The sequence below is a fragment of the Mytilus californianus genome, unplaced genomic scaffold (genome assembly GCF_021869535.1).
Source record: "Mytilus californianus isolate M0D057914Y unplaced genomic scaffold, xbMytCali1.0.p SCAF_3, whole genome shotgun sequence".
Classification (NCBI taxonomy): Eukaryota; Metazoa; Mollusca; class Bivalvia; order Mytilida; family Mytilidae; genus Mytilus; species Mytilus californianus.
This window is the reverse complement of record NW_026262679.1, coordinates 53647565-53673786: the sequence shown is the minus strand read 5'-3', so window position 1 is coordinate 53673786 and position 26222 is coordinate 53647565. Positions and strand designations below refer to the sequence as shown.

The 26222-nt window shown below is 33.1% G+C and overlaps 1 protein-coding gene across 1 annotated transcript in view; it reads right to left on the bottom strand.

Moving 5' to 3' along the window:
• The window catches only part of LOC127734858 (focadhesin-like), a 319452-nt gene that overhangs the window by 290766 nt on the left and 2464 nt on the right, over window positions 1-26222 (bottom strand). The window contains exon 2 of the mRNA XM_052244903.1: window positions 25551-25638. Within this exon, the coding sequence (XP_052100863.1) occupies window positions 25551-25604 (54 nt within the window). The 5' untranslated portion in view covers window positions 25605-25638. The remainder of the gene's footprint in view (window positions 1-25550; window positions 25639-26222) is intronic.

Here is a 26222-nt window from a genome sequence, read left to right as displayed (position 1 = left end):
GAGGTTGGGAGAGAGGTTAGAAAAGCTCACAATGGCCTTTTGTACAAGGTGCGCTCAAAAAGAAGTTTTTAAATTGGCAAAGATAACTAGATATCATTTCAAAGGTCAACACATGTTGCAATCTTTCATTGTTGTTTTCTATCATTACCTGTCGCTTCAGGAGTGGGTGTATACATATATACAATAAAACAAAAAGTAATGGGAAAATACATATGATTTCTAAAATCAAAACACGTTGCAAATAAAGTTGTTAAATTAATCAGAGGAGTTGTCAGTCCATTGATCGGATCAACAACTAAATTCAGAAGTCAAATACAGTTCGGTATTCTTCTTGCAATAATGATGTGCATAGGATCATGTTCAAACAATCAAACTTAGTTGATGACAATTAAAAGAAATCAGGAAGAAACAGACATACTTGTCCGAAGTCAGGAGCCTGTAATATAGTGGTTGTCGTTTGTTGCTGTGTAACATATTTGTTTTTCGTTCATTATTTTGTACATAAATTAGGCCGTTAATTTTCTGGTACGGTGACCTATCGTTGTTGATTTCTGTGTCATTTGGTCTCTTGTGGAGAGTTGTCTCATTGGCAATCATACCACATCTTTTTATTTTTATATATAATACTACTGACCAAATACACTGTTGAAATCGCATTACACGACAATTCTCTATAGAGTTGTAAGTATTGTTCGACTGTCAAACTAATCCCCCTTTAAGCTGATAAACATATGAAAATATTTACATTTATAGCACTATGATACCTTTAATATCAGCACTCAGATAATAACAGCTACCAGTAATTACTTTTATAAAAGAAAAAGTCGTATTTAACACTTTTTTTTAATTTCGTGCGTCTGCATTGACCTTCATCGGGAACCCTCAACCCGAAAACATTTTAAAAGTCAGAGATGTATAAATATGTAGAAATGTTAGGACCTATATAACCGAAAGGGGCAAAAGTTATTCAACATTTTATACTGTATCTATTTGAAAACCGAATGGTTCTTTTTGTAGTTTTAACTGGACGTAAAAGCGTTGACTCAAAACACTTCTTCCGCGTTTTAAGCTATAAATGTGCGCACGGTCTACGATTTTACAACCATGTGAATTTAGTTCTTGCAATAACTATATTATGTTGAAACAAAACCCCCCAAAAAAATCGACATACATCAAGCTTTTCAGCTGTTTTGTTTAAATTATTATCCTATGCATTGTTGTGACGTTGCCATGGAAAGCTCACGCAGTCATAAATATTGTGTTTAATTAGGATATAAAACATCCCCTTTTATAACATAAAGTGATTGTTCTCTGACAACCAAAATGATGGAATTCTTATGAAACATCTATGTAATGCAATTAAGCAAATATTTATTATATTTAAAGCTTAAGTTTGACGTGATCGCTGTTCAATTTTCTTTGTGCTCGAGATTCTTAGTTTTGATCCCAATTTAAACGCAGTTGTCATATAAATTCTTTGGCAAAATAACTTCCTGTATCATACTCGTTTTTAACCATTATTTTCTTTTCGTTAGTTATTTTCCATTCAATGATTTGCTACCATTATTGATTCTCCCTGTATGTGACAGTTAAGAAATGTGTATAAACAAGTCCTGTTTTTTTTTTATTTTGCGTTTTCTACATGTATTGTTACTTCGATATTCGCTATTTTGATTTGAATTTTTCTCATGATCCAGTCGATTTGGTACTCGTGTAAATAAAACAGTTCTTTACTCAGTCCTTGCATATTGGATATATTAGCAATTACTATAGACATAGTATCAAGCAGATGATTCAAATAACCTTTATTTTTATTTTTATAGTCATTCAAAAAGAAAGACGATATCAAGATGGATATCAAAACTCACTTGTTAATGGAGGACAGAGAAAAACAAATACTATGCAACCATTCACTTCACAGAAAATTTGAGAGAGAAACAAAAATCCTACAAACCGGAAGGGTTAGCAGTTCCAATTCCAGCAGAGAAACCCACCGTGTTGCGCATGACAAGTACAAATCCAGGGACAAGACTTGATCAAATCATTCAGAGAAAAAAAGGAAGACTGTGGTTTCTACATTTGGAACATTTACGTATAGTCATCTGCGACAAAGATTTTGTAATGGGTCAAAAAAGTCGTCCGTAAAACTTCCGACATGTTAACCTGAACTTACCATATTATTTAGAATTTGATCTATACAAAAACAATCATCGGGTTGATAGTTTTCTCATTGGCAATCATACCGCATCTCTTATATTTGTATTCAAAGCAAGTTTGTTGATACGATGACTTTGACAGAAAATAGTTTAAACGAATACCCTACAATGAGTTTGATGTACGGACAGGGGCTGGAAGGGCCTTATTTGACATCCTTTTTTTCACCGAAAATAAGGATATGTGTTATGATTGCCAATGAGACAACTCTCCATTAAAGATCAAATGACAAAGATGAACAACTACAGGCCTGCATTGTACGATCTTCAAAAATGAACATATCTCATGCCGTATAGCAAGCTATAAAAGTCCCCGGAATGACAAAATGTGAAACGAGAAGACCAAACGGCTTGATTAATACTACACCAATGAACGAAAATTAATTTCGGCAGACAGCAACCAATGACAACACTGTATTACAGGCTCATGGCTTGGGACGTGAACATGTTTGTGAGCGCACAACCCTCCAATAAAGTACTGTAACAACATGAGAACACACCGAAACTCAATTTGAAAGGTTGTGAGTAAAAGACCAGGTACACACATATCAACTCAGTCAAAATAACCATTTTAACATATAATCCAAAATTTTCAATGAAATGCACTAAAATCCTGTTTAGGTAAAAAAAAATCTTTCAACATTTACAGAACTATTTCCCTTGTGTATACAATCATACTCTTGACATTATGAAACGGTTTTATACGTGTATAAACTGTTTGGTTGCTATTGTGCCCACTAATGAAACAAGACTTAACAAACAACATTGGAATCATTTATGGTTTTAAATAGTCTTAATAGGAAAGTGAAAACCGACATACGATTGTTTTTCTTTTGACGTTATCAGCTTCTTACAATTAACCAGGAAACTAGACTTTTATTTCTGAGTTCAAATATCACAAAAAGTTCATTTTGAAGAAAAGAACAGCACTTAAATCTGTAGATTGGTTCCGTTGATGTAATCGCAGGCTGTCATTTATATTTCTATCTTGTCTTTGTATGAGAGTTGTTAAATTGAAAAAAATTGCGAGATATCATATTTCATGGCATGAATATCAAAATAATACGATATTAGATAATACAGTTTATCACCGTATTGACACGGTGGGTTTAATACTACGATACCACCAACTTTGACCGATAATAGTCTTGTTAATATCAAACAATGCGTAGGATGTGCAAATTTCTGCCCATCATAATCCGAGAAAGTTATGATTATTCGGTCACGTGTGTATTTGTCAGATTTATTGTAGGTTTAATGTCAGAATATCTTTTAAAAATATTATATTCTAATTCTAAGTTTATTTCTTTTTATTCCCATATCGGTTAAGAATTAGCTTCTCTTATTGGGTAACAAGGGGCCACATGACATTCTTTATTCTTTAGTAAAAAATTCCATCGGTCTTTAACAGAAAAAACGGACCTGAAAACCGGTAGTTAACGGACTTTTACATGTTAATGACCAGTGGGGCGTGGTTTCTCTGTTTAGAGTGATGTCCCTTTAATAAAACGCAATCGCGATTCAGACGTTTGGAACATGGCTGAACTGGAAGGCACGTCTGCTACAGACAACTCAAATGATCATTTTGCCGTACTTTCCGATGCTGATAGAGACAATCTACTCAGCAACAAGAATCATAAAATAATAGAAAACTTTATTTTGTATTCATATACTGAAAAATTGCACTTAAATAAATGGCAGTGACTGATAGTTATCACTATGATTGGTCTCCACTCTTTCCTATAGAAATCGTACAATAACTCGAGTTTGCTTTGAACAATTTGAATTTATGAGAATTTTTAAAAACATGGTTCCTCAATGAAATAAACATAATAAATATTGAAGAACTGGTCATTATTGTGATACATGGACTGCCCGTAGGACAGTCCATATATCATGATAATGACCAGTTCTTCAATAACTATTATAGAATTATAACTCATTACGTGGTTGTCTAGATAAAAAGCAGAATGCAAGAACAAACTAATTTTTTTTTTTTTTTTTTTTTTTTACTTTTGCTATTTCATACATCACCATAAAATGGACCTTTAAGTAAAAACAGACCAATCAATCGCATTCAACCATCAGCCATTTCACTCTTAAATCTACTTTGTGAGCTTTACAATCCAGGGGAGTGCTTCATATGCAGCAATATCTGGTATTTTTCACTTTTAAAGCAGCTTCCAATACGGTTATCGGTGTTTCCAGTATATATTTCTAGTGACATGTTTAACCCCCAAGACCCATAAAAATTTTAATGCTATCTATCAATTCTACATTTGTGGGTATGGACACATCCGTATATTAATTGACAAATCGAATACCCATAAACGTTCATTTACAGGAAATCTAATTAAACTACTTCTGTCGCATATTGACGCCAAAACACCATGTTTTCTTTGAGTTCCTGCTCTCTTATAAATCTTCAAGAATACTTTTTCTTCGTCAAACTTTGTATTATGAAATTTCACAGACTATTTTTCCAAGGAAGAGCAATCAACCAGGGCATCGCTTTTATTTTTGATGAATTCATCGCACTAGTGCATTAATCGGTCACTTGGATGTATGGCTACGGATACTTTCTCAAATTACTCGATCAGATTCATTTATAGACCAATTTCTTGTAAATGAAATTTTACATTATATTTTATGAAGGCCCTCCGATACATTATGTTCGGATAAGCCATGTGGTTTCAAAGAAAAATTATGGAAATGTGATGTCCAATCGGGCTGAAAAGGAACCAATGTGGCATTTTTGTCATGTATGCCAATTGAACAGCACGAAATTAGCCTTTCTTTTATAGAATCTCTCAATCAATAGACCTAAATCGTTTTAAAATAATACCATTTTGTTTGAGTGATTATTTAATAATAGAAAACTGCTCCTGGACGTAATGGTTTCGTCCCTGATTCCAATCTGATAAAAAATACAGATTCTGTGCCCACGCTTCGTTACATGTAAACGATTCGTGGACACAGGGTCTGTGTTTTAATCAGATTGCCCCGATTCTAAATTCTTGAGGAATTTTAAGAAAGGGTCTTCAATATATTGTTCCTAAAGCTGGTTTTGGACTTATTCAACAAAATAAAAAATAAGAATCAAGTTTCCACATGTGATTTAATTAGAACCCAGGTGATATGTGTCGATATGTATGCATCCAAATCAGCACAAAGTGGGTCTTCTTTATAAGCATGTGATTTCTGCGATGCGTTAAAATTAAAATCTCTGTTAAACTGTTTACCTTATAGCATTCCTTTTATTCACAGACGTAATAACAGTTTTTAGGATTGTCATACTTACTCTTTTATACCATAAAACTGCATGGCAATATTGACACTTCATTCAAATAAATGAAAAGAACGATTGACTTATACTAGGAACTGATTGTTACTATTCTTACAGCGTCGAATGTAAATGATACAGACTGAGAAAGGAAAGATATGGATTGGTTGTAACATGAGATCAAAGGAATAACCGATGTATGAAAGGGACATGGCTTTTAATGCTGTTTATCGTTTTGACAATTGCTGGGAGGTCTCAAAAGATTGGGAAAAGCCCTCATCGTTGAGCAAGATAAAGAAAGTCCCAAATTTCGGATTTTTGTGAATCTCTTTTTCCCTTTAAAAGTAAAAACACTTCAAATCTTATTGAAACGACGAATGTGGAAGTAATAAATATAAATAAACAGCATAATAAACAACTGCCCCAATAGCGTGTTATAGGCCCGTCCACAAATCAATATTTTTGAATAAATAAAACCGCCTATAAAAAAATCTTACGAATTCGTAAAGATAGTTGATTTATAGACTTATCACAAAAACTTTTCTTGCCATGAGCAACACGACGATTGCCACTAATGTAACAGGATCTATATATATAGTTATCCTTCTTGGGCATCCGAGTTCATCTTGACTTTTATATATAGGGCTTAGTGTTGAGGTTGATTTAGGTTGCCGTGTTCTCTTTTGTTGCTATCTTATTTTTTAATGTCTATGCTGTCCTGAAACCCCCTGTTTTCCTTTCACTTTCGGTCAAGTTTTTGGGTTAAAATATCTACATGTATCGATGGTTTTTGTAAATTTCGTGATAAACTAGGATTAGACAAGCGAAATTTACAATCCGTCATCGTTGCTGCCTTATCACCACATTTGACTCATCAGCGCATTTAACTGGAGTTACAAGTCGAATGTCACTAATGTAACGGATTACCCTTCCGGGCCACATGTTTTTATTCCCATATTTTGCGGGTTTCTAGTTGCTCAATATTTTGTTCGTCTTGTGTTTTGTGTACTGTTGTTTGTCTTTTCGTCGTTTTTCTTTTGGTCATGATGTTGCGTTCTTCTACAGAGTAACAGTCCTCTCATGATATTACCTTCAATATTAATTCCTCCTTTCATATCTGGATTGGAGTTATACTAAAACGGTTCGGTCAGTGGTCATCTGTAATTGATATTTGATAACGATCCACCAACTTGTGGTGGCGTCTGTAAAACCTTCGAAAGGATGACTTCAACTTTACCACTAGGAACCTTTGGTGTAACTTCTTCCTTGTAATCAGAAACCCTCTATCTAGGAAATAATAATAGGTAACCCAAGCTCTGGAATCAACTGGGAGATAAATACTCCATATGCAGTAGCTGTTGGACTGTTGCTCCATAGAAATGGAAAGTTCACATTGTGAAGCTGTACTCATCCTTTTTATCATAAAGTTTCGTTCTCAAACGACCCTCATTGTCAATTTCTAGATGTAAGTCAAGATATGAGGCAGACTTAACTGTACAGTATCAATGGTATCATTTATCCGAAGTTCGATGGGATAGATGCGTTCAACAAACTGAATTATTTTGTGAAAGGACATCATCTATCTAAAGCGAAATGCAAGTTAAAGGCTAATTCTAGCTTATTTGCATTCATCTTGAGAAGCCCTATATGCATTCCTAAGCATATCAGTAAAAAAAATCGGACATATGTGTATGATACTAAGAGATTTTATTTGCCTTCACATGCGCTTGGGGAATGGATCCTCCTTTTTCTAAATATTTTTTTGTGTTTCAATTATTTTTTGTATATATTCTGTAAAATTTTAACTTATCTTCACTTATTTAATAAACTCAACATAGATACCAGGCTTCATTTACTCATCAAGGCCAAATACAGTAATAAGTCCTTGCTTTTTTCCATACGATATAACAATAACGGTAGTTTATAAATTTTAACCCCATTTTATTATTTCCGCGTGAAAACATATAAAAGTATGATCCCTATTTTAATTGCACACAACACATGTCTGACAGTTCTTGAATAACTTCCATCAGGTAAAGTTCCATCAGGTAACGGGCATGACCAACATTTGTGAAATCCAAATACTAGATAATAAATAAATTAAGATAACTTAAATCAAAACTGTGGAGTAACAAGCATTCAAGCGCATTTCTGTTGTGTATTCTTTAAAAAAAAAGTACAAACAGTCTAAAGAATCAATAAATATATCGTATCTTGTTATCGTGTAGTATGCAAGGTTTGAGAAACAACTTATTGTGCTTTATAATCAATTAAAAGCGGAATAAGGACTCGTTTCCTATCAGACTTCATACTTTATTTTACTTATCTTTAAGACACATCTTGGTTATAACTCAGACAATCCTATAAACACAATTGATAAGAAAAACAAAAATCTAATTGTGTTTCGTAACAAATATTTTAACTGATCGCACGATCATTTTTTTTTAATGAATGTGATTGTCTGATGGATTTTCAATGCTTTCAAGATATACCAATAAAATAATTTCATCAAATTATTACGAAAGAACAACAATGTCTTGGGTTTTTATTTGCAATTATAGGTAATACTTACATGTACCATAAAATTTAAATTATCTTAAACAAATAGTGATCTTAAATATTACGTACAGAAAACTGAGTACGTTTCCATTTGTACTTATTCCTTGGGCGTTTTCTAATTACAGTCTACTTGAAATTTATTTACACAGTAATTCTGGTGATTGAAATATTTAATTTTTTTCAAACTCATTGATAAAATCTTTTAGTAACATAGAAAAAAATAAGTTTACTGAAAAAACAATTTCGACTGACACTTTTCACTGAAAGAAAAACAAACGTTTACAGACGCATCAACTATTCATTTTTTATTTTTGTTAATCCAACAAAGATCCATCCTTTAACTACGAATGTATTTTTAGCATTTAAACTATTCTAACAAAAAGATTTTTTTTCTATATGCAATAAAAGAGAAGTCTTGCAGGAAGGTGTTCATCAACGTTAAAAGAACAGTAACTCAAACACGATAGCGAATGTGGTGAGTTCGACGTGATTTCTGCCTAAAAGTTTGATTTCCAAACTAGTGAAGAGAGAAATGTTACCACCAAAATGGTCAAAAGAGTAAATAAACAATAGAAGGTCAGCATTGCATAAAATTTCTATAACAATTAAAAATATACTTCAACTGAAAATTTAAATAAAGTGCGTATCCTTGTGTGTACTCGTGGATAAAGCATGCCTTAGTCACTGAACACTTGGGGGAGATAAATTGCGAGCAAAACGGGAAATGAGCTTGAAAAAAATATTCGTAACTCCTTAAGCATTGGGTGTTTCAGTCGTTAAACAACCAAACAAATATCATCACTGAAAAGCAGTGTAAAAAATTACAGCAAAACTCTTGAAATCGGCACATATCCAAACTTCAGTGTACAACACTCTGCTTTTTATTGTTACTCTATACATATCATTATACTTCTTTCTTCTTCTGTTTGTATCAGCTTACTTTGTAAATCCAATAGATAAATCAAATAAAAACTGCCAACCTTTAAAAGGCAAAATACAACGGTAACTATAAACAATTCTGTACTTAATATAAATTTCAACAGTCTATTAGTAAGTTTTGAGATATTTTGATGTAAAACTGTTTGTCTGAAGACCCCAACCACCCATTGTCACAAGCATTTTCAAGCGTTCTATATAAAAATAAATGTGGATAGTGTCCACATGTGGACACAGATGATGCCCCCGCTTGCATATCATAAAGTTATAAAGGGACATAACTGAAGAACGGTAAAAGTGACGCTACCCAAATTTGAACTTGATCTGAGTTTAGTGGTAATAAGCATTGTGTGTAAGTCTCATAACATTTGGTTGAGGCTAACTTAAATAGAGAAAAGAAACTAAAAATTCTGCAATTTTTCTATTTGTAAACACGCATAACTCTAGAACGGTTGTGTATAAGTTTTATAACATTTGGTTGAAACAAACTAAAGTTAGAGAACGGAAACGAAAAATTCATCAATTTTTATGTTTATAAAGGGACATAACTCAAGAATGGTAAAAGTGTCGGTACCAAATTTCGTACTTAATCTGTATTATGTAGTAATAAGCATTCTGTATAAGTTTCATAACATTTGGTTGTGTCAAACTAAAGTTAGAAAACAGAAACAAAAAATTTGTACTTGATCTTAGTTTTGTGGTAATGAATATTGTGTATAGGTTTCAAAATGTTTGGTTGGGGCAAACTTAAGTTACAGAATGGAAACTAAAAATTTAACAATCTTTCGATTTATAAAGGGGCATAAATCAATAATGGTTAAAGTGACACTATCCAAATTCAACTGGATCTGTGTTTTATCAGTGGAAGTTAAAATTAAACATTGCATTGTAAAAAGCATTGATTGTAGTTGATTCAACTATAATCATGGACAAAGGAAGATAACTCCAATTTTAAAATTACTTGATATTTAGAAGATAATATTTTTTTTTTAATTTTTCCATTTATAAAGGGGCATAACTCTAGAACGGTTAAAGTGACGCCACCAAAATTCAAACATGATCTGTGTTTTGTGGTAATAAGCATTGTGTATAAGTTTCATAAGATTTGGTTGAGGCATACTAAAATTAGAGAACGGAAACGAAAAATTCAGCAATTTTTCCATTTGTAAAGGGGCATAACTATAGAACGGTATAAGTGACGCCACCAAAATTCAAATTTGAGATCTGTATTTTGTGGTAATAAGCATTGTGTATAAGTTTCATAACATTTGGTTGAGGCAAACTTAAGTTAGAGAACGGAAACGAAAAATTCAACAATTTTTCCATTTGTAAAGGGGCATAACTCTAGAACGGTAAAAGTGACGCCACCAAAATTCAATCCTGATCTGTGTTTTGTGGTAATAAGCATAAGTATAAGTTTCATAACATTTGGTTGAGGCAAACTAAAGTTAGAGAACGGAAACAATTTTGGGACGTACATACGTACAGACGGACAAGGGTAAAACTTAATGCCCCCTCCGCTACGGCGGGGGCATAAAAAAATGAAAACAACATGCAATTAATTGCATGTGTCCAAAGCGCTTTTCTGGATTAACCTTCATCAGGAACGCTCAAAGCCGAATATTAGCAATATGACCAAAAATGACATTAAATTACTAGCTACATCCATCTAAAGTCAATTGCTGAGGCAGTATATAGTTTGTAACACAATTCGCTTGTCTGTGCTTCAACAATGTTTATCACGTTACTGTCCAGAAATATACTAGCACAAAGTACCTAAGGTCAAACATAAGTCTGATAATGTTCAGTTTGCAATGCAATACATATTCTCGGGTTTTAGCTTTGGTGTGCTATGTAGCTCTTTCTTTAATCGGTTCAAAATAAAATACACTAGTTTAGCAAACAAAAGACTTTCAGAAGGAAATGTGCAATATTCTTATTAAATTTAAAAAAAAACCACACAGCTGACATAACTCTTTTGGAGTTGGGCATACATGTACCTGATAAAGAACAGAATTTCGGGCTTTGCTGACTTCAGATTTTGTTTTATCATGTATATTCCCGACTGGATGATTTCTTCCTATGGAAAGCTGTTTTGTTTCCATATCCATCAGTGATGTTTTGGATTCAACTTCGTCAAGTTTCCTCGTTACTAAAGATTTCCAGCATATTTATGTAGGTACATAAAATTGAGAATGGTAATGGGGAATGTGTCAAAGAGACAACAACCCGACCATAGAGCAGACAACAGCCGAAGGCCACCAATGGGTCTTCAATGCAGCGAGAAACTCCCGCACCCGGAGGCGTCCTTCAGCTGGCCCCTAAACAAATATGTATACTAGTTCAATGATAATGGACGTCATACTAAACTCCAAATTATACACAAGAAACTAAAATTAAAAATGATACAAGACTAACAAAGGCCAGAGGCTCCTGACTTGGGACAGGCGCAAAAATGCGGCGGGGTTAAACATGTTTTTTGACATCTCAACCCTCCCCCTATAACAGTACGCACAGTAAAACTCAGTTTAAGAGAAGTCCGAGTCCGATGTCAGAATAGGAAACAAAAGAAAATAAACAAAATGACAATAATACATAAATAACAACAGACTACTAGCAGTTACTGACATGCCAGCTCCAGACCTCAATTAAACTGATTGAAAGATCCATGTATATTCCTTTGTAGATTCTGTGAAGGAGACCGTCCGTATTTAGCCAATACTTCTCTAAATGTTGAGAGATGATTGTTTTGATTCTCGTAATTAATAGACAAAATTTCTAATAATGATTTCTTGTCTTTCAAGTTTTTGCAAAAAAAAAACTAATTGTTAAAATATTAATGCTGTTTTCTGTGTAACTCAGCTTCAATTTATAGTCCTTCTGTCATGAGACATATGACATCTATAACTATTAGCTGAGGTAAAGATTGGAGATGACTTTGAGTTATCATGTGAAATGCTTATAGCTGTGCCATTTTGGTTTTATTTAATCGAATGGTTTCCATACAGTCAATACAGCAGTCTTGGTAGAAGATAGATGTTATATAGATTCTGTAGGATAAAATCAAAAGCTCAAACACACCAAACGAATGGAAAACAACTGTCATATTCCTGACTTGGTACAGGCATTTCCTTATGTAGAAAATGGTGAATTAAACCGTGTTTTAGCTAATTAAACCTCACACTTGTATGACAGTCGCATAGAATTCCATTATATTGACAACAATGTGTGGGCAAAACAAACAGACATAATAAGTACAAAATGTCGAAAATTGGGGAATAGCAGTCAACATTGTGTTATAATCTTAATCACTTTAAAAACAAACAACTATGTCAACAAAGAAAAACAAAATGGCATATAGACACTCTTTAGACAAAGAACATACGCAAGAATGAAAGACAAGAATGCAAAAAATGACCATAGCAGAATAACATGATGGCGGGATGTATAAATAGGATGTCACTGAATCCAATCCGTTTGTCCCAGGCATCCTTGTTTCCATCAATGCATTCAAATTCGTCTTGCTTGTCATATTCTATTTGATACATTTACTTGGCTATCTTTTTCCAACTTCCCAACTTCTTGAAATATCTAAATGAGTTGCTTCCTTAGAAACTGTTAATGGTACATCAGAGTCATCAAAATCCCTGATAATCCAGAAGAAAGGAGATAATTAACAATCTATTCTAACTTGTCAAGAATAATGCCATACTACACAGCATCATATGCAGATTGATCGTCGATGTATCCCATATAAAATTCGCTGCTTTTTCTTGTTTGATCATACCTCGATTCTGTTTTAATAAAACAAAACAAAAATAGTAAGGAGAGGATTACGTCCTTTGATTGAGGCTGTCTTGCAGTGCTAGTTGAGTTGCCAATGCTCTATTTATGTACATATTATGTACCATTTGTACATCCAGCCTTCTTAAAATGTAGTCCATAGGTCATCTTTTAAAATTTATTTAGTTTTTTATTGACAACCAAGTGTTTTCAGGGTGGTGATTTTCGTATTGATCAGGGGAACAGAATGTTTGAGTTTGACGATGCATTAATCTGGAGGATATTAGCATCTGTTTTGTTTAGACTATTCACAACTTTTTTCCAGTTGGTCCGTTTCATTTTTTAGGTTTAGGATTCTGGTCCTATGCGACTGTCAAACAGGTGAAAGGTTTAGCTAGCTATAAAACCATTTTTAATCCACCATTTTCTACATAAGGAAATGTCTGTACCGTCAGGAATTTGACAGTTGTTCTCATTCGTTTGATGTGTTTGAGCTTTTAATTTTGCCATTTGATAAGAGACTTTATCTTTTCGAAATTTCTTTGGAGTTCGGTATTTTTGTAATTTTACCTTTTTGCTTTCTTAAGATATGTTCTTTTTCGTCGCTTGTTTGGGAAAGCCTCTAATGTTAGTTTTACTCTTGATGTTGTTTTGTTCTGTATATATACATTGTAAACCATTTTTTATCTGAAACAGTCATTTTGATCTGAACAGGTTTTCAAAAGACTGAACAATAAAATATTAAGTCATTTTCAGTTTTTCAGTCAATTTTAAGACTTTTTCATTGCATTAAATTCAGTACTGTTCAGACATTTCGCTTGCAGTCAATCAAGATCTGTTCAGTATATATTCCCAGACTGTTCAGTAGCTGCAATTTACCTGTACACATCAACACCGTACTGAATTGTCTGAAATGCTACTGAACAGTACTGAATTGACTGTAAGATGAATTGTCTTAACAGTACTGCATTGACTGTAAGCGAATTGTCTTAACAGTACTGAATTTACCGCAGTGGATAAGTCTGAAAATTGACTGAAAAGCTGAATAATTTATTGTTCAGACTTTTCAGTTCCTGTTAAGATCAAAATGACCGTACCAGACCAAAATTCATATACTAGTAATATGTGTAAAAGTTATAAACTAAGACTAGTCCTAACTCCTCAATGTTTTTTTTCGTTCATAGAGTGCCTCATTAGAATTACGATCTTCATATACAAAGTCATCGCTACACATCACCCTGATAAAGTCTTCTCCCTGTAATGCAGTGTTTTTGAACCATCGTTTTTTATACCAGTACAACAGAAATGAAGCCAGAAATTGCTATACAGTCTATACCTTTTTCAGTGTTTGGACAGTATTGTCAGTTCGGTTCATTGCATTCAAATTTGAGGAAATGGCTTTATTGATAATATCCAGATTCAAAATTTTGTGCAAATTGTCACATTACTCTTTGAAGACATAATTTACAAAAAAGTTTTTAACTCTACTTTCATTGACATAAATCTGACTTTTGGACACACAGCTTCAAAGAGATTGATGAAAATTTGGGTTCCATAGGATTTTAATGGGAGTTATGAACTACACTATCACCATTTAAGCCACCCCATCTTTATTAAAACTGAGAATCGTTTGTAGTGGTTCTTTCATTCATGAATCTCATTAAAAACTTCATAATATTTTTCCTTGGTTTTTAAGAGATTTCTTTCAAATTGGTAAATCAGAATCAAATATCGTCTCTGGCAGATTTTATTTAAAGAACTTCCAAATATATCATCCATGTCAAGTTTTGATTTAAATTCGACTGGTTAGAGCAAAATTATGATTATATCTCATATTACCCACATGGGTCATAGGTGTGCAAAATACATGTTATAGGATTTCTGTGTGCACAACAAGTGTTTCTGAACTTATCTTCATCGGCTGCACTTGGGACTACAAGTTTGTCACAAAGCTGCTACTTGTAGCAGAGAAAACAGTTGGTCCATGTAGCAAGGTCAACAGTTCCAATGTGTAAAAAACAGCTGCTACACATGTAGAAAGTAAATAACTGTATAACTGCTAAATGAAGCAAATATATAAGCTGCTACATGTTCAAGTCAATAATTGTTATGTGCATCAAAGAAAACAGCTGTTGCTACAAATAGAAAAGTCAAGGACTGACACACTTATAATAAAACAAAATCAACAGCTACTTTGTGTAGCAAAAAAACCAGAAACACAGTCCACAAAATAAACATGTAGCAAAGAAACCAACTGTAACATATAAAGACATAAACAATAGATACATATTGCAAAGAAATAATCGGCTACATGCAGCTTTTTTATTGACTGGTCAATAACTGATATGTGTAGCAAGGAAAATAGCTGCCACATATAACTGATCTATAAATGATAAAAGTTGCACAGCTACATATATCATATATTTTGATGTCAACAATTGATACATTTTGCAGGGGTAGCAATAACAGCTACTGCACAATTAAATTAAACAATGTCTATGCATAAAACAAAGTATACATCAGATGTATGTTTCCATTTTCAAGTAAAATATCTCACTGTAACTACTTGTCAACCAGTGGTTGCAACATATGCAGCTCTAACATGAACACTTTTGACAAAAACATATAACACTTCTTTGGTTACTGGAAGTGATTACCTGTTGTAGACTCTGTGTCATGTTAGCATGTGTAAACTTTGCCATGTTATTTGCTACAACAAGCGCTGTGAAATTTTGTTACATGTATCAGATAAACACTTTGTTTGAAGCAGCACATAAATCCAGAAGGGGTTGGATACCTAATAAGTTCTTAAATACCGAATACGTTGGGAAATGTATATCCCATATGCAGGTGAAGTTGGTATATTACTACTAAGGTGGGGGAAATTGATAATTTCAAAATTAAAATCGTCTCGTTTGTCATAGATTCTGGTACTGAGATGACTGTGTATGTCAAATTCGAGGTATAAGTCTGAAAATGAGGCGGAGGAAGCCGTGTCTGTTGTTTCTTTAATTTCTAGTTCTGGTGGATATATTATTGGAACCACATCAGAAAAGTTTGGATTGTTAATGGAAAGAACATCATCAATATATGTGAAAGTGAAATTAAATAACCTGGCTTCCTTGATCTTCTTGTTTTTGACAAGTGTCTGAAGGAACTCCGATTCATATGAAAATAAGAAGAGGTCGGCAAGGAGAGGTGCACATTTCTTTCCCATAGGAATGCCAACAGTTTGTTGAAAAAGTCTACCACCAAATTCAACAAATATGTTGTCAATAAGAAACTCCAGCATACTGATCACTTGTTCCTCTGTGTAGCATGTTTTACCCTTTTGTTCACTATTAACAAAATATGCCTTATGGTATCCCAAAGTAATAAATTTATAGCGTATGCTATCATTTTTATGTTGAAAAGCATTGTGGATTATTTCTTTTAGACAGTTTTCAATTTCACATGGGGAATGGTGGTATACAAGGTTGAAAAATCAAAAGTTTTGATAGAACTAATTTCAGAAAAAGACCGAGATTTAAAATTATCCAGAAGTTCTTTAGAGTTTTTAAGAATCCACATATGGTTAATACCACTACGCGAGTAAACAGTTTCACAGTATTTCTGAAGACCCTCTTTCACTGCGGACATAATTTTAGTCAATCTAATGGACAATTCTCTAGTGGAACATGCAGATGAGCCGGTAATGTACCGTTGTTTGTACGGAATTTTGTGAAGTTTAGGTATCCAATACAAACAAGGTAAGTCCTCCGATTTGTTGTTTAATGCAATGTTCATTGAAGCCATGAAGGACTTATGATTCGCCAAAATCTCATCCTTATCAAATGATATGTTTTTGTATGTGGGATTACCTGAATGCTCATTTATTCCTAATTCTTTTACAAGACACCTGTAGTAATACAATTTACATACAAAGATAATATTATTTGAAGCTTTGTCCACAGGAACAACAACATACTTATCATGAAGAGATGATAGACATTTCACAGCCTTTTTGTCTCTGAAAACGGACTTTGGTCGATCATTCACACAGTTTTTCAACTTATGAATGCGACGTTTTATCAGAGACCTGATTGTTTTGACCCATTCTGACAAAGTGTCCAGTTCAACTTCTTCTCGTTTAGCCCATGCTCTGGTGTAGTCCTCAATGGAATCCATAATTATTTTGAAGTTATGGTTCCAATTGATGTGTTGGGGTTCTCTAAACTTAAAACCATGAGAAATCACCTTTCGGAGATTTTCATGTTGAATTGTGTTTAGATCCCCAGTAATAACATGGCCAGAGGGGCTGTAATTGTAAGGCGAGTGGGATAGTCACATGTCAGAGGGTTTGGGGTGGTGATTTACTTTTTGTTGGTATGTCTGGTATTTTTTACAACCATGATCTTGCTTTTTCCCTTTTATCTACTGGTGTGAATGCCTGTAATATCTGCCAAATTCTATTTGCAGGGCTTCAAACAAGTAACATCTATAGACATTGTTAAATATGAACTCGTAGACCCTTAGAAATTTGTTATTGCTTAAATTTGTTGCTACTGCAGCTTTGTAGGAAGAAATATACATAGCTATATTACATGCATCTATATTAGTTGGACTTATTCATATCTTTATGTTTTGCAGGATAGAAAAAAAAAAGATATTACCTAAACTGACAGAACAAGCAAATGACTGAAGTAAAATAAAATACTTGCAATGTAGATGCACTATCTACAATTATTGTATGGTCTGATAAAAATGTTTCAAATATTAACCAGACCTGATGTCTTATCAAATGCTAAATTTCATGAACAGTCTAGTTATATCACATGTATTTTACATATTTTGTTATTTAAATTATTAGAAAAACACACCTGTCTGTCTTAAAACTGGACTAATCAACTTATTTAATAACATACTTTTTTCATTTTAAGATTAACAGGATTAAGGTGTTCCGATAATCTACTGTAGTAAACAATCATTATGGTAGTTAAAGTTTTATTGACCCTGACATTCTAAGACCTATATAGTACAGAATTATCTCAGAACTTAAAGAATTGATGTAGATGGTAAAACTTTAGTGGTCTTTGCTAAAATTCACCACTTCCATCTGACTCGGGCAATAAAGACCTTGATGTATGACATAGACCCTTATCTATTTTAGAAAATCATAGGTTGGCCTCTGTATGTCTTTACTGTTTAGTTTTTCTTCTTGGTTTTTGGTTGCAGTCTTAATGATGTATCATACTTTTCATCTCCTCATACATAAATATCCTATTCACCAATACGTTCAGCTTCAAAACTGCATTTAAGGAGCATGTCAGACATTACAACTTTTATTTTCTAAATGTCATACAGGGACTTTCTCACAAAATAAAATGACCATGGGGAACCATACTTTTATAAACGTTGTCAAAGTTTCTTTCGAATAAGCACATTAACATAATTTGTTTTCCATTCATTTCAAAAAAGTGTACCTCATATTAAAAAAGTGAAAAATGTCAATACTAGAACCTTGCAATAATAAAGATTTTAATATTGATCACCTTTGGAAAGTAATAGGAAATTTCAGTCAAATCTTGAAGGGAAATACTTTTATCCATAAATAATTAAATTTTTTTGCAATGTGTATTTACCATACATGTGTAGTTTAAACTAATAACATTTTATTATGATTCTATTGTCAAGAGTATGCTGCTGTCTCATTGCCTTATACCCCACATATTCCTTTAGCATAAAAACATCCAAGAAGATAATTGAGGAATATGCCCATGGGACACAGATGATGCCCCCGTTTACATATAATTTTATAAAGGGACATAACTCAAGAAAGGTAAAAGTGACGCTACCCAAATTCGTACTTGATCTGAGTTTTGTGGTAATAAGCATTATGTATAAGTTTCATACTATTTGTTGAGGCAAACTAAAGTTAGAGAACGGAAACCAATTTTGGCATGTATGGATGTACGGAAGGACAGGGGTAAAACTTAATGCCCCTCCTCTATGACGGGGGCATAAAAACATAAAATAAGTTGTCAGTGGCAAATCTCAAACTCAAAATTTTCTTTATATGTAAGATCTCCCCCTATGGAGATTGCATAGATGACATCTTGAATCTTGACATCTACAAACAAACTATTAATATTTTTCATTTTACCTGCAACAACATTCAATTCACATTACTGAAGTAATCAGATTAATCATCCTAAGATTAAGCACAATAAATCTTCTAATAAGGATGTCTATATTTAGTTAAAGTGTTTCCCAACTTTAATCAGATTATCTTAAACCCATTGTTTATACAAAGACTATGATTATGAACACTTTGGAAGGAAAGTGTGGTTATATATTTTAAAGTATGTTGTTTTTTTGGAAAAAAAGGAAGAAACAACAATAATACAAATAAACACAAGGAAATGTTGGGTAATCATCAACAACACAAAAAAAAAAAATATAGCCAACCATAGTATTTTCTATAGGGTTTCTTCAATATCTCAAACTTTTTACTTAAATCAGATATCATTATGTACCTTTGATAATTTATTATTTATGATTATTATTTGTTGTCACAGTTTTTCATAAACTCACCAATCAAAATAAGCTGTTTCATTTAGAATTACTTTGATCGATATAGACAATGTCTATATCATTCAGAGTTATCCTAAATTTTGAAACAGACAGGCATCAGTTATACAGATATCATTGAAATGGAAATAAGAACTGCTGGTCTGTTACAAACAAAATCTATGCAGTGGCAACAAAAAAATGCAAAATTACTTGTCTCCTGCTTCTAAAATTATTTGATTGGTCCATTTATGTTTGATTACTTATTGTTCTTAAACTGCACTTTCAGCGCCCAAGGCTATATAAATGTGGGCAGTTTTTGTTGGCAGAAGAAGTCTGAGAGTCCGACTCTGAGAGAGCCAAAACAATTTTGTAAGTAAACTGTGATTCTTGTCAATTAAGATTAGAGTCAAACACAACTCACCACAAGCAAAGTTTGAACTCACAACCTCAGAGTTGAACTACTTAAACCTTTCGGCCACCTAGACTGAATGCCCAAAGCCTTTATCTAAAGGTCTAGGATATCTTAATGAAAGCAAGTTACATAATTTTAGAACTTGGATGTAAGGCAAAATAAAACATATAATCTTATTTTATTTTCATTTATATACAAATGTATTCAGATAATCAAAATTAAACACATTATCTTTTTTAATATTTTATTTTCATTACACAAATGTATTCAGGTTATCAACACTTTATATCCTATCACATCAATCCCAAGTAAATATTCTTAACTTTACACTCATGTGTTGACACCTATTGTAAACACTTCACTCTAATCAATGAAAAACCCATGGTGCTAATATAAACACTAGATTCATCAAACATTTTGTTAACTTATTTATTTTATTATTATCACTTTTTTCTTAAATTTTGCTTTGATCTTTTTGTGTGATAATTTTCAGACTGAGAATGTTTTTCTTCTCAGTTGAGTAGAGTGAGAACTCGATGACATCGTAAAGCCATCGTCATTAATATTCCAAAGGTAAATTACGATGAACAGATGATCTATGGTCCTTCAAATCATTGAGGTTTTAGGCTACATGAGAAACTCCCTCTTGTTTTCAAATCCATATAGATAATCAATAATTATCTGCATTTTCTGCACTGTGAAATACTGTGAATTTAGTTATTTTGCTTTTTTCCAATTTTCTTGTATTAAAGAAATATTCTTTTTTTGGAATACTTTATTTCATTTCTACATACAAGCCTAAGGGAAATCTGTACTTTGTTGAACAGTTAAATTTGTGGGTCACCTTTACTTTACCTGCCTCGTTTTCAAATTCTCCATGGGGAATTTCAAGCACAAGGGGACCAAATGCATCTTATAAACATTGTCATAAATGCTTAATCTAATATCACATGGTTTTGAATGAGTATATAACAGTATGTGCTCAAATGAATTATTAACTCCTTTGAAAGTCTGTTTTAAAGTATCTGGTTTATATATAATTGAGGATTTTAGGTGGAAATCATCCCTAAATCAGGAAATTAGGAAGGTCTGCTGAGTTTTTCAAGAATTCTCAAATACCCAACAAATTATTATACTGGGTAAATCCACAGAAGTCCACAATATAAATCTGATGGATAAAATAATATACATATCTCATTTTTCAAACTTGTCAGCTTTGCTATTTTCAAATCACAACACTTTCAGAAATCTTATAGATCCCTGTGTAGAGCATTTATACATGTATTTAAAAATTGTTTTAATCAAACTGTTTACATCAAAACAAAGGGGTCTTGCACATTTATTCTTACTGTCGTGTATAATAACTGTACAAGGTCTTCGCCCTTAAGGTAGACACAATTCATTATAATCTTTGTAAGATGAATTCTTATATTACTAACAGAGAATTCAAGGTATAAACATTCAAGATTCAATTTTAAAAGTATAGGCCATTGTATTTTTCCCTGAGGAGGAGTATTCTTTTAACTGAAAATAATCAGTAAAAATTATCAGTTTTCAAGGAGAAAATGTTGATCACTTTCAGACTTAAATTAAAATTAGATATCCTTCTTTTTTTCTTGATATTTCACATAAATGTGCAAAAACAGGTTGACTTGAAGTGATAAACTCTTAATTATCTCCCCTTAATTAAACACTACTATGTCTAAATTTTCTCAACATAAAAATCAAATCACATATATTTGATTCATAAACAAGGTAATTGTTCTAATGCATTAAAAAAAAATAAAGCAAATTCAAAAAAGAATATATAGTGTTTTTAAAAATTTCATTTTTAACTGATGAAAATGATAATGTCTCCATTTTTGCAAGTACGTGTAGCATATACCAATATGATCATCTATATAATTGCTCAGTTGTTGCTTATCTTATTTAATGTACATTTACAACTTCATTACTTTCTGTAGTTAACAGCTACAAAGTACAAAGGTCAAAAGTTCTTCTGGAAAGTTTATTATCCATATTTTTATATCGAGAGAAGACATGTTCTACACCAATAAAGGAACATGAGTGCACACGCTGAAATGTCTTGCCTTCTTTACTAACCATTGATTTTATGTTGATAGTCCTAAATATAAAGCTTTACTACAAGTAACACATAAACTTAACATGATCCAAGAAAATGAGGTCAAGGTCAGATATACCAAACAAGAAATACATGTACACCTTACAATCATTCAATAAACCAAACATAGTTGACCTATTGCTTACAGATCTAAGAAACAGTCTTAACCAAGAAAACTCAACATTGACCAATGAACCATGAAAATGAGGTCAAGGTCAGATGAACCATGCCAGACAGACATGTACACCTTACAATCAATTTATGCATTAAATATAGTTGACCTATTGCTTATAGTATCTAAGAAACAAACTTAACCAGGAAAACTTAACATTGACCAATGAACCATGAAAATGAGGTCAAGGTCAGATGATACCTGCCAGACAGACATATACACCTTACAATCCTTCCATACAACATATATAGTTGATCTACTGCTTATAGTTGAAGAAAAACAGGCCAAAACACAAAAACTTAACACTGAGAAATGAACCGTAAAAATGTGGTCAAGGTCAAATAAAATCTGTGAGACTGACATGTACATCATAAAATATTTCCATACACCAAATATAGTTGACCTATTGCATATAGTATTAGAAAAAAAGACCAAAACTCAAAAACTTAACTTTGACCAATGAACCATGAAAATGAGGTCAAGGTCAGATGACACCTACTAGTTGGAAACGTACACCTTACAATCATTCCATATACCAAATATAGTAGACCTACTGCTTATAGTATCTGATATATGGACTTGACCACGAAAACTTAACCTTGTTCACTGATCCATGAAATGAGGTCGAGGTCAAATGAAAATTGTCTGATGGGCATGAGGACCTTGCAAGGTACGCACATACTAAATATAGTTATCATATTACTCACTATAAGAAAGAAATTAACATTACAAATAATGTCACTGAACCATGAAAATGAGGTCAAGGACAATGAACATATGACTGACTGAAACTTCTTAACATAAGGCATTTATATACAAAGTATGAAGCATCCAGGTCTTCTAGCTTCTAAAACATAAAGCTTTTAAGAAGTTATCACTATCCCTATGTCGAGCTTTCTGCGACAAAAGTTGCAGGCTCAACAAAAATGACATGTTATTAATTGTTAATAATGTATATATATACTAGAACACACCCTCGAAATCGCGGGCATTTAGAGCTTGGTTGAAAGTATGTAAACTGTAGTAGGATGAATTTTTGTAAAAGATTACATGCAGAGGCGGATTTAGAGGGTTTTTCAGGGGGCTCGGACCACCCCCCCCCTCCTTGTGGGAAAAATTTGTTGATTATATAGGGAATCAATGATGCATGACTGGAGCGGGACCCCTCTTAGGAAGTCAGTGCAACCCCCCCCCCCCCCCCCCCCTCAGTGCAGTGAGGTGAACTTATGGGTTTTCCCCGACCCTGCACACTTTAAGCAATTTGAAATAAGAAAAAGATGTGTATGCCCCCCCATCCTTATGAAAATTTTTTGATCCGCCAGTTATGTCTGGACAATTTCAGAAAAGGTATCAAAAATCATAGGTACTTGGAGACAGGACAATATTTTTAAGCCCTCCCTCTTTTTTCCAAAGTCCGTTATTTTTTTTTTTTTCTGTTGAATTCCAATATTTTCGCGTTTCTGTATACTATGAACATACGTGTATTATAAAGTGTATGTGATATTAACTATCAATTTCAAGTTTCTTCTCCACGGCGATCACTGCTATAATCTATAGAGAGTCTCTATATATTATAGTAGTATAATCATAGTATACATGCAGATAAACGCGAAAATGATTGTCCTGTCCCCGAGGACTTATGAAAATTATTTGCAAGTTTAAAACCGGAAGTCTTGTCTATGACTTAAAAATCGGTCTGATGACTGAAACAATATCCGGAAGTCTTTATTTTCGTTTTTCTCCCCAAATAACCCAAACTGAATAATCATAAGAATGGATGACAAATGCGACTATGCAAGGTACCTATAGGACACAGAGGCATGATGATTTATTTATTGTGGACATGGTGGAAGGAAGAGAAGCGACACACAAAATGAGGTCTTCTCTTTTAATAGTATAGATATATCTATTTTGAAGTGGAAAATAAAGAATACAGCAGCAGAAAGACCACTACAACTGGAAATCTCAGACACCCAAGGGTTAAGATTTCATTGTCTAGAATTCTCGGCATGCAGTGTTGGAGTCTTTATTGTAACTGTCCAATGTTCAAAGGGATGATCAAATATGTTCACAAGAGTGCACACACTGAAATGTCTCGCCTTCTTTACTAATCACTGATATTATGTTGATAGTCCTAAATATAAAGTTTTATTACAACTGTCACATAAACTTAACATTAACCAAGAAAACTAAACATTGACCAATGAACCATGAAAATGAGGTCAAGGTCAGATGAACCATGCTAGGCAGGCATGTACAGCTAACAATTCTTCCATACAACAAATATAGTTGACCTATTGCTAATAGTTTAAGAAAAACGGACCAAAACACAAAAACTTAACACTGAGCAATGAACTGTGAAAATGAGGTCAAGGTCAAATAAAACCTGCGCGACTGACATATAGATCATAAAATATTTCCATACACCAAATATAGTTGACCTATTGCATATAGTCTTAGAAAAAAAGACCAAAACTAAAAATCTTAACTTTGACCACTGAACCATGAAAATGAGGTCAAGGTCAAATGACACCTGCCAGTTGGACATGTACACCTTACAGTCCTTCCATACACCGAATATACTAGACCTATTGCTTATAGTATCTGAGATATGGACTTGACCACCAAAACTTAACCTTGTTCACTGATCCATAAAATGAGGTCGAGGTCAAGTGAAAACTGTCTGACGGGCATGAGGACCTTGCAAGGTACGCACATACCAAATTTAGTTATCCTACTACTTATTATAAGAGAGAATTTAACATTACAATACATGTTAACTTTTTTTTCAAGTAGTCACTGAACCATGAAAATGAGGTCAAGGACATTGGACATGTGACTGACGGAAACTTCGTAACATGAGGCATCCATATACAAAGTATGAAGCATCCAGGTCTTCCACCTTCTAAAATATAAAGCTTTTAAGAAGTAAGCTAACGCCGCCGCCGCCGCCAGATCACTATCCCTATGTCGAGCTTTCGGCGACAGAGTCGCAGGCTCGACAAAAAACCACCAGAAAGAGTCCTGAGAAGGCAATTATCTTATTTGAGCTTTGAATATAAAGTTTTCTTCCATTACAATGTCATACATAGATATAAGAAGATGTGGTATGAGTGCCAATGAGACAACTCTCCATCCAAGTCACAATTTGTAAAAGTAAATTTGTATTCAAACATGTCAGAACAAAAGCCTGACAATGTGTAAACACAAACAAGAAGAATAAATGCTCAAAAAAGTAATCAGTCTCATGTAGAATGATATAGATTAGAAAGAGCCTGGCGTTGATCATAAGGAGATAAAAAAAAACCTATGGAATTCTTAAAGAATAATTTCATGTGGTCATTACAATGATGTGAAGTAAAACATCGAGGCCAGTTTCAGTGTCTAACTCAGTTATACTTTAAATGACTATGTGGATGAAAAATCAGTATCAATTTAAACTTTCTGTCTCATATTTTTTTTTAATGACTTATTGACATGACCTTATTAAAATCATAAATGCAAAACTTATTTCCTACCTGAATCTGCACTGAAATGTTATTAAATTCCAATCTTCTCTTCAATTCTTCCATCTTCAGTTATTTCCCTTATTCACACTGTGTAAAACTGAAAATGTAGAAGTTAAAAATAGAATAGGAAAACACCTCACTGGATTGTCTCTTATGCTCTTCAAACTGTAATGAAAGTTTATGTTCTATTATCTATGACATAAATTTTATAACATAACTAAATTTTGTCATTATTTTAAGTGAGTTTTAAAAGGTACAATGTATTTTAAGTTATCTCTCTTTCATAATTTAGTGTCAAATGACAGAAATTTGCATTTTAGATTCCCCCTTAAAAAAATATGAAAAACAAAAATATGTGTCCATTATGGGGACACCATGCCTCACTTGCACTATCACATTTCCATGTTAAGTGAACAACAAAATCTATGTCAAAACCATAATTTGGCATATAATAAACAATTCACTTCATATGGAACATGTGTTCTACATTTCATGTTGATATTACCACAAACTTATTTAAACCAAAACTTTAACGTGAAACGCACTATCACATTTCCTTGGTCAGTGAACCACCAAATCTGGGTCAAAACCCTTATTTGGCATATAAATTAAACAGTTCACTTCATAAAGAAGATGTGTACTATGTTTCATGTTGATGTGACCTGAAACTACCTTGAACTA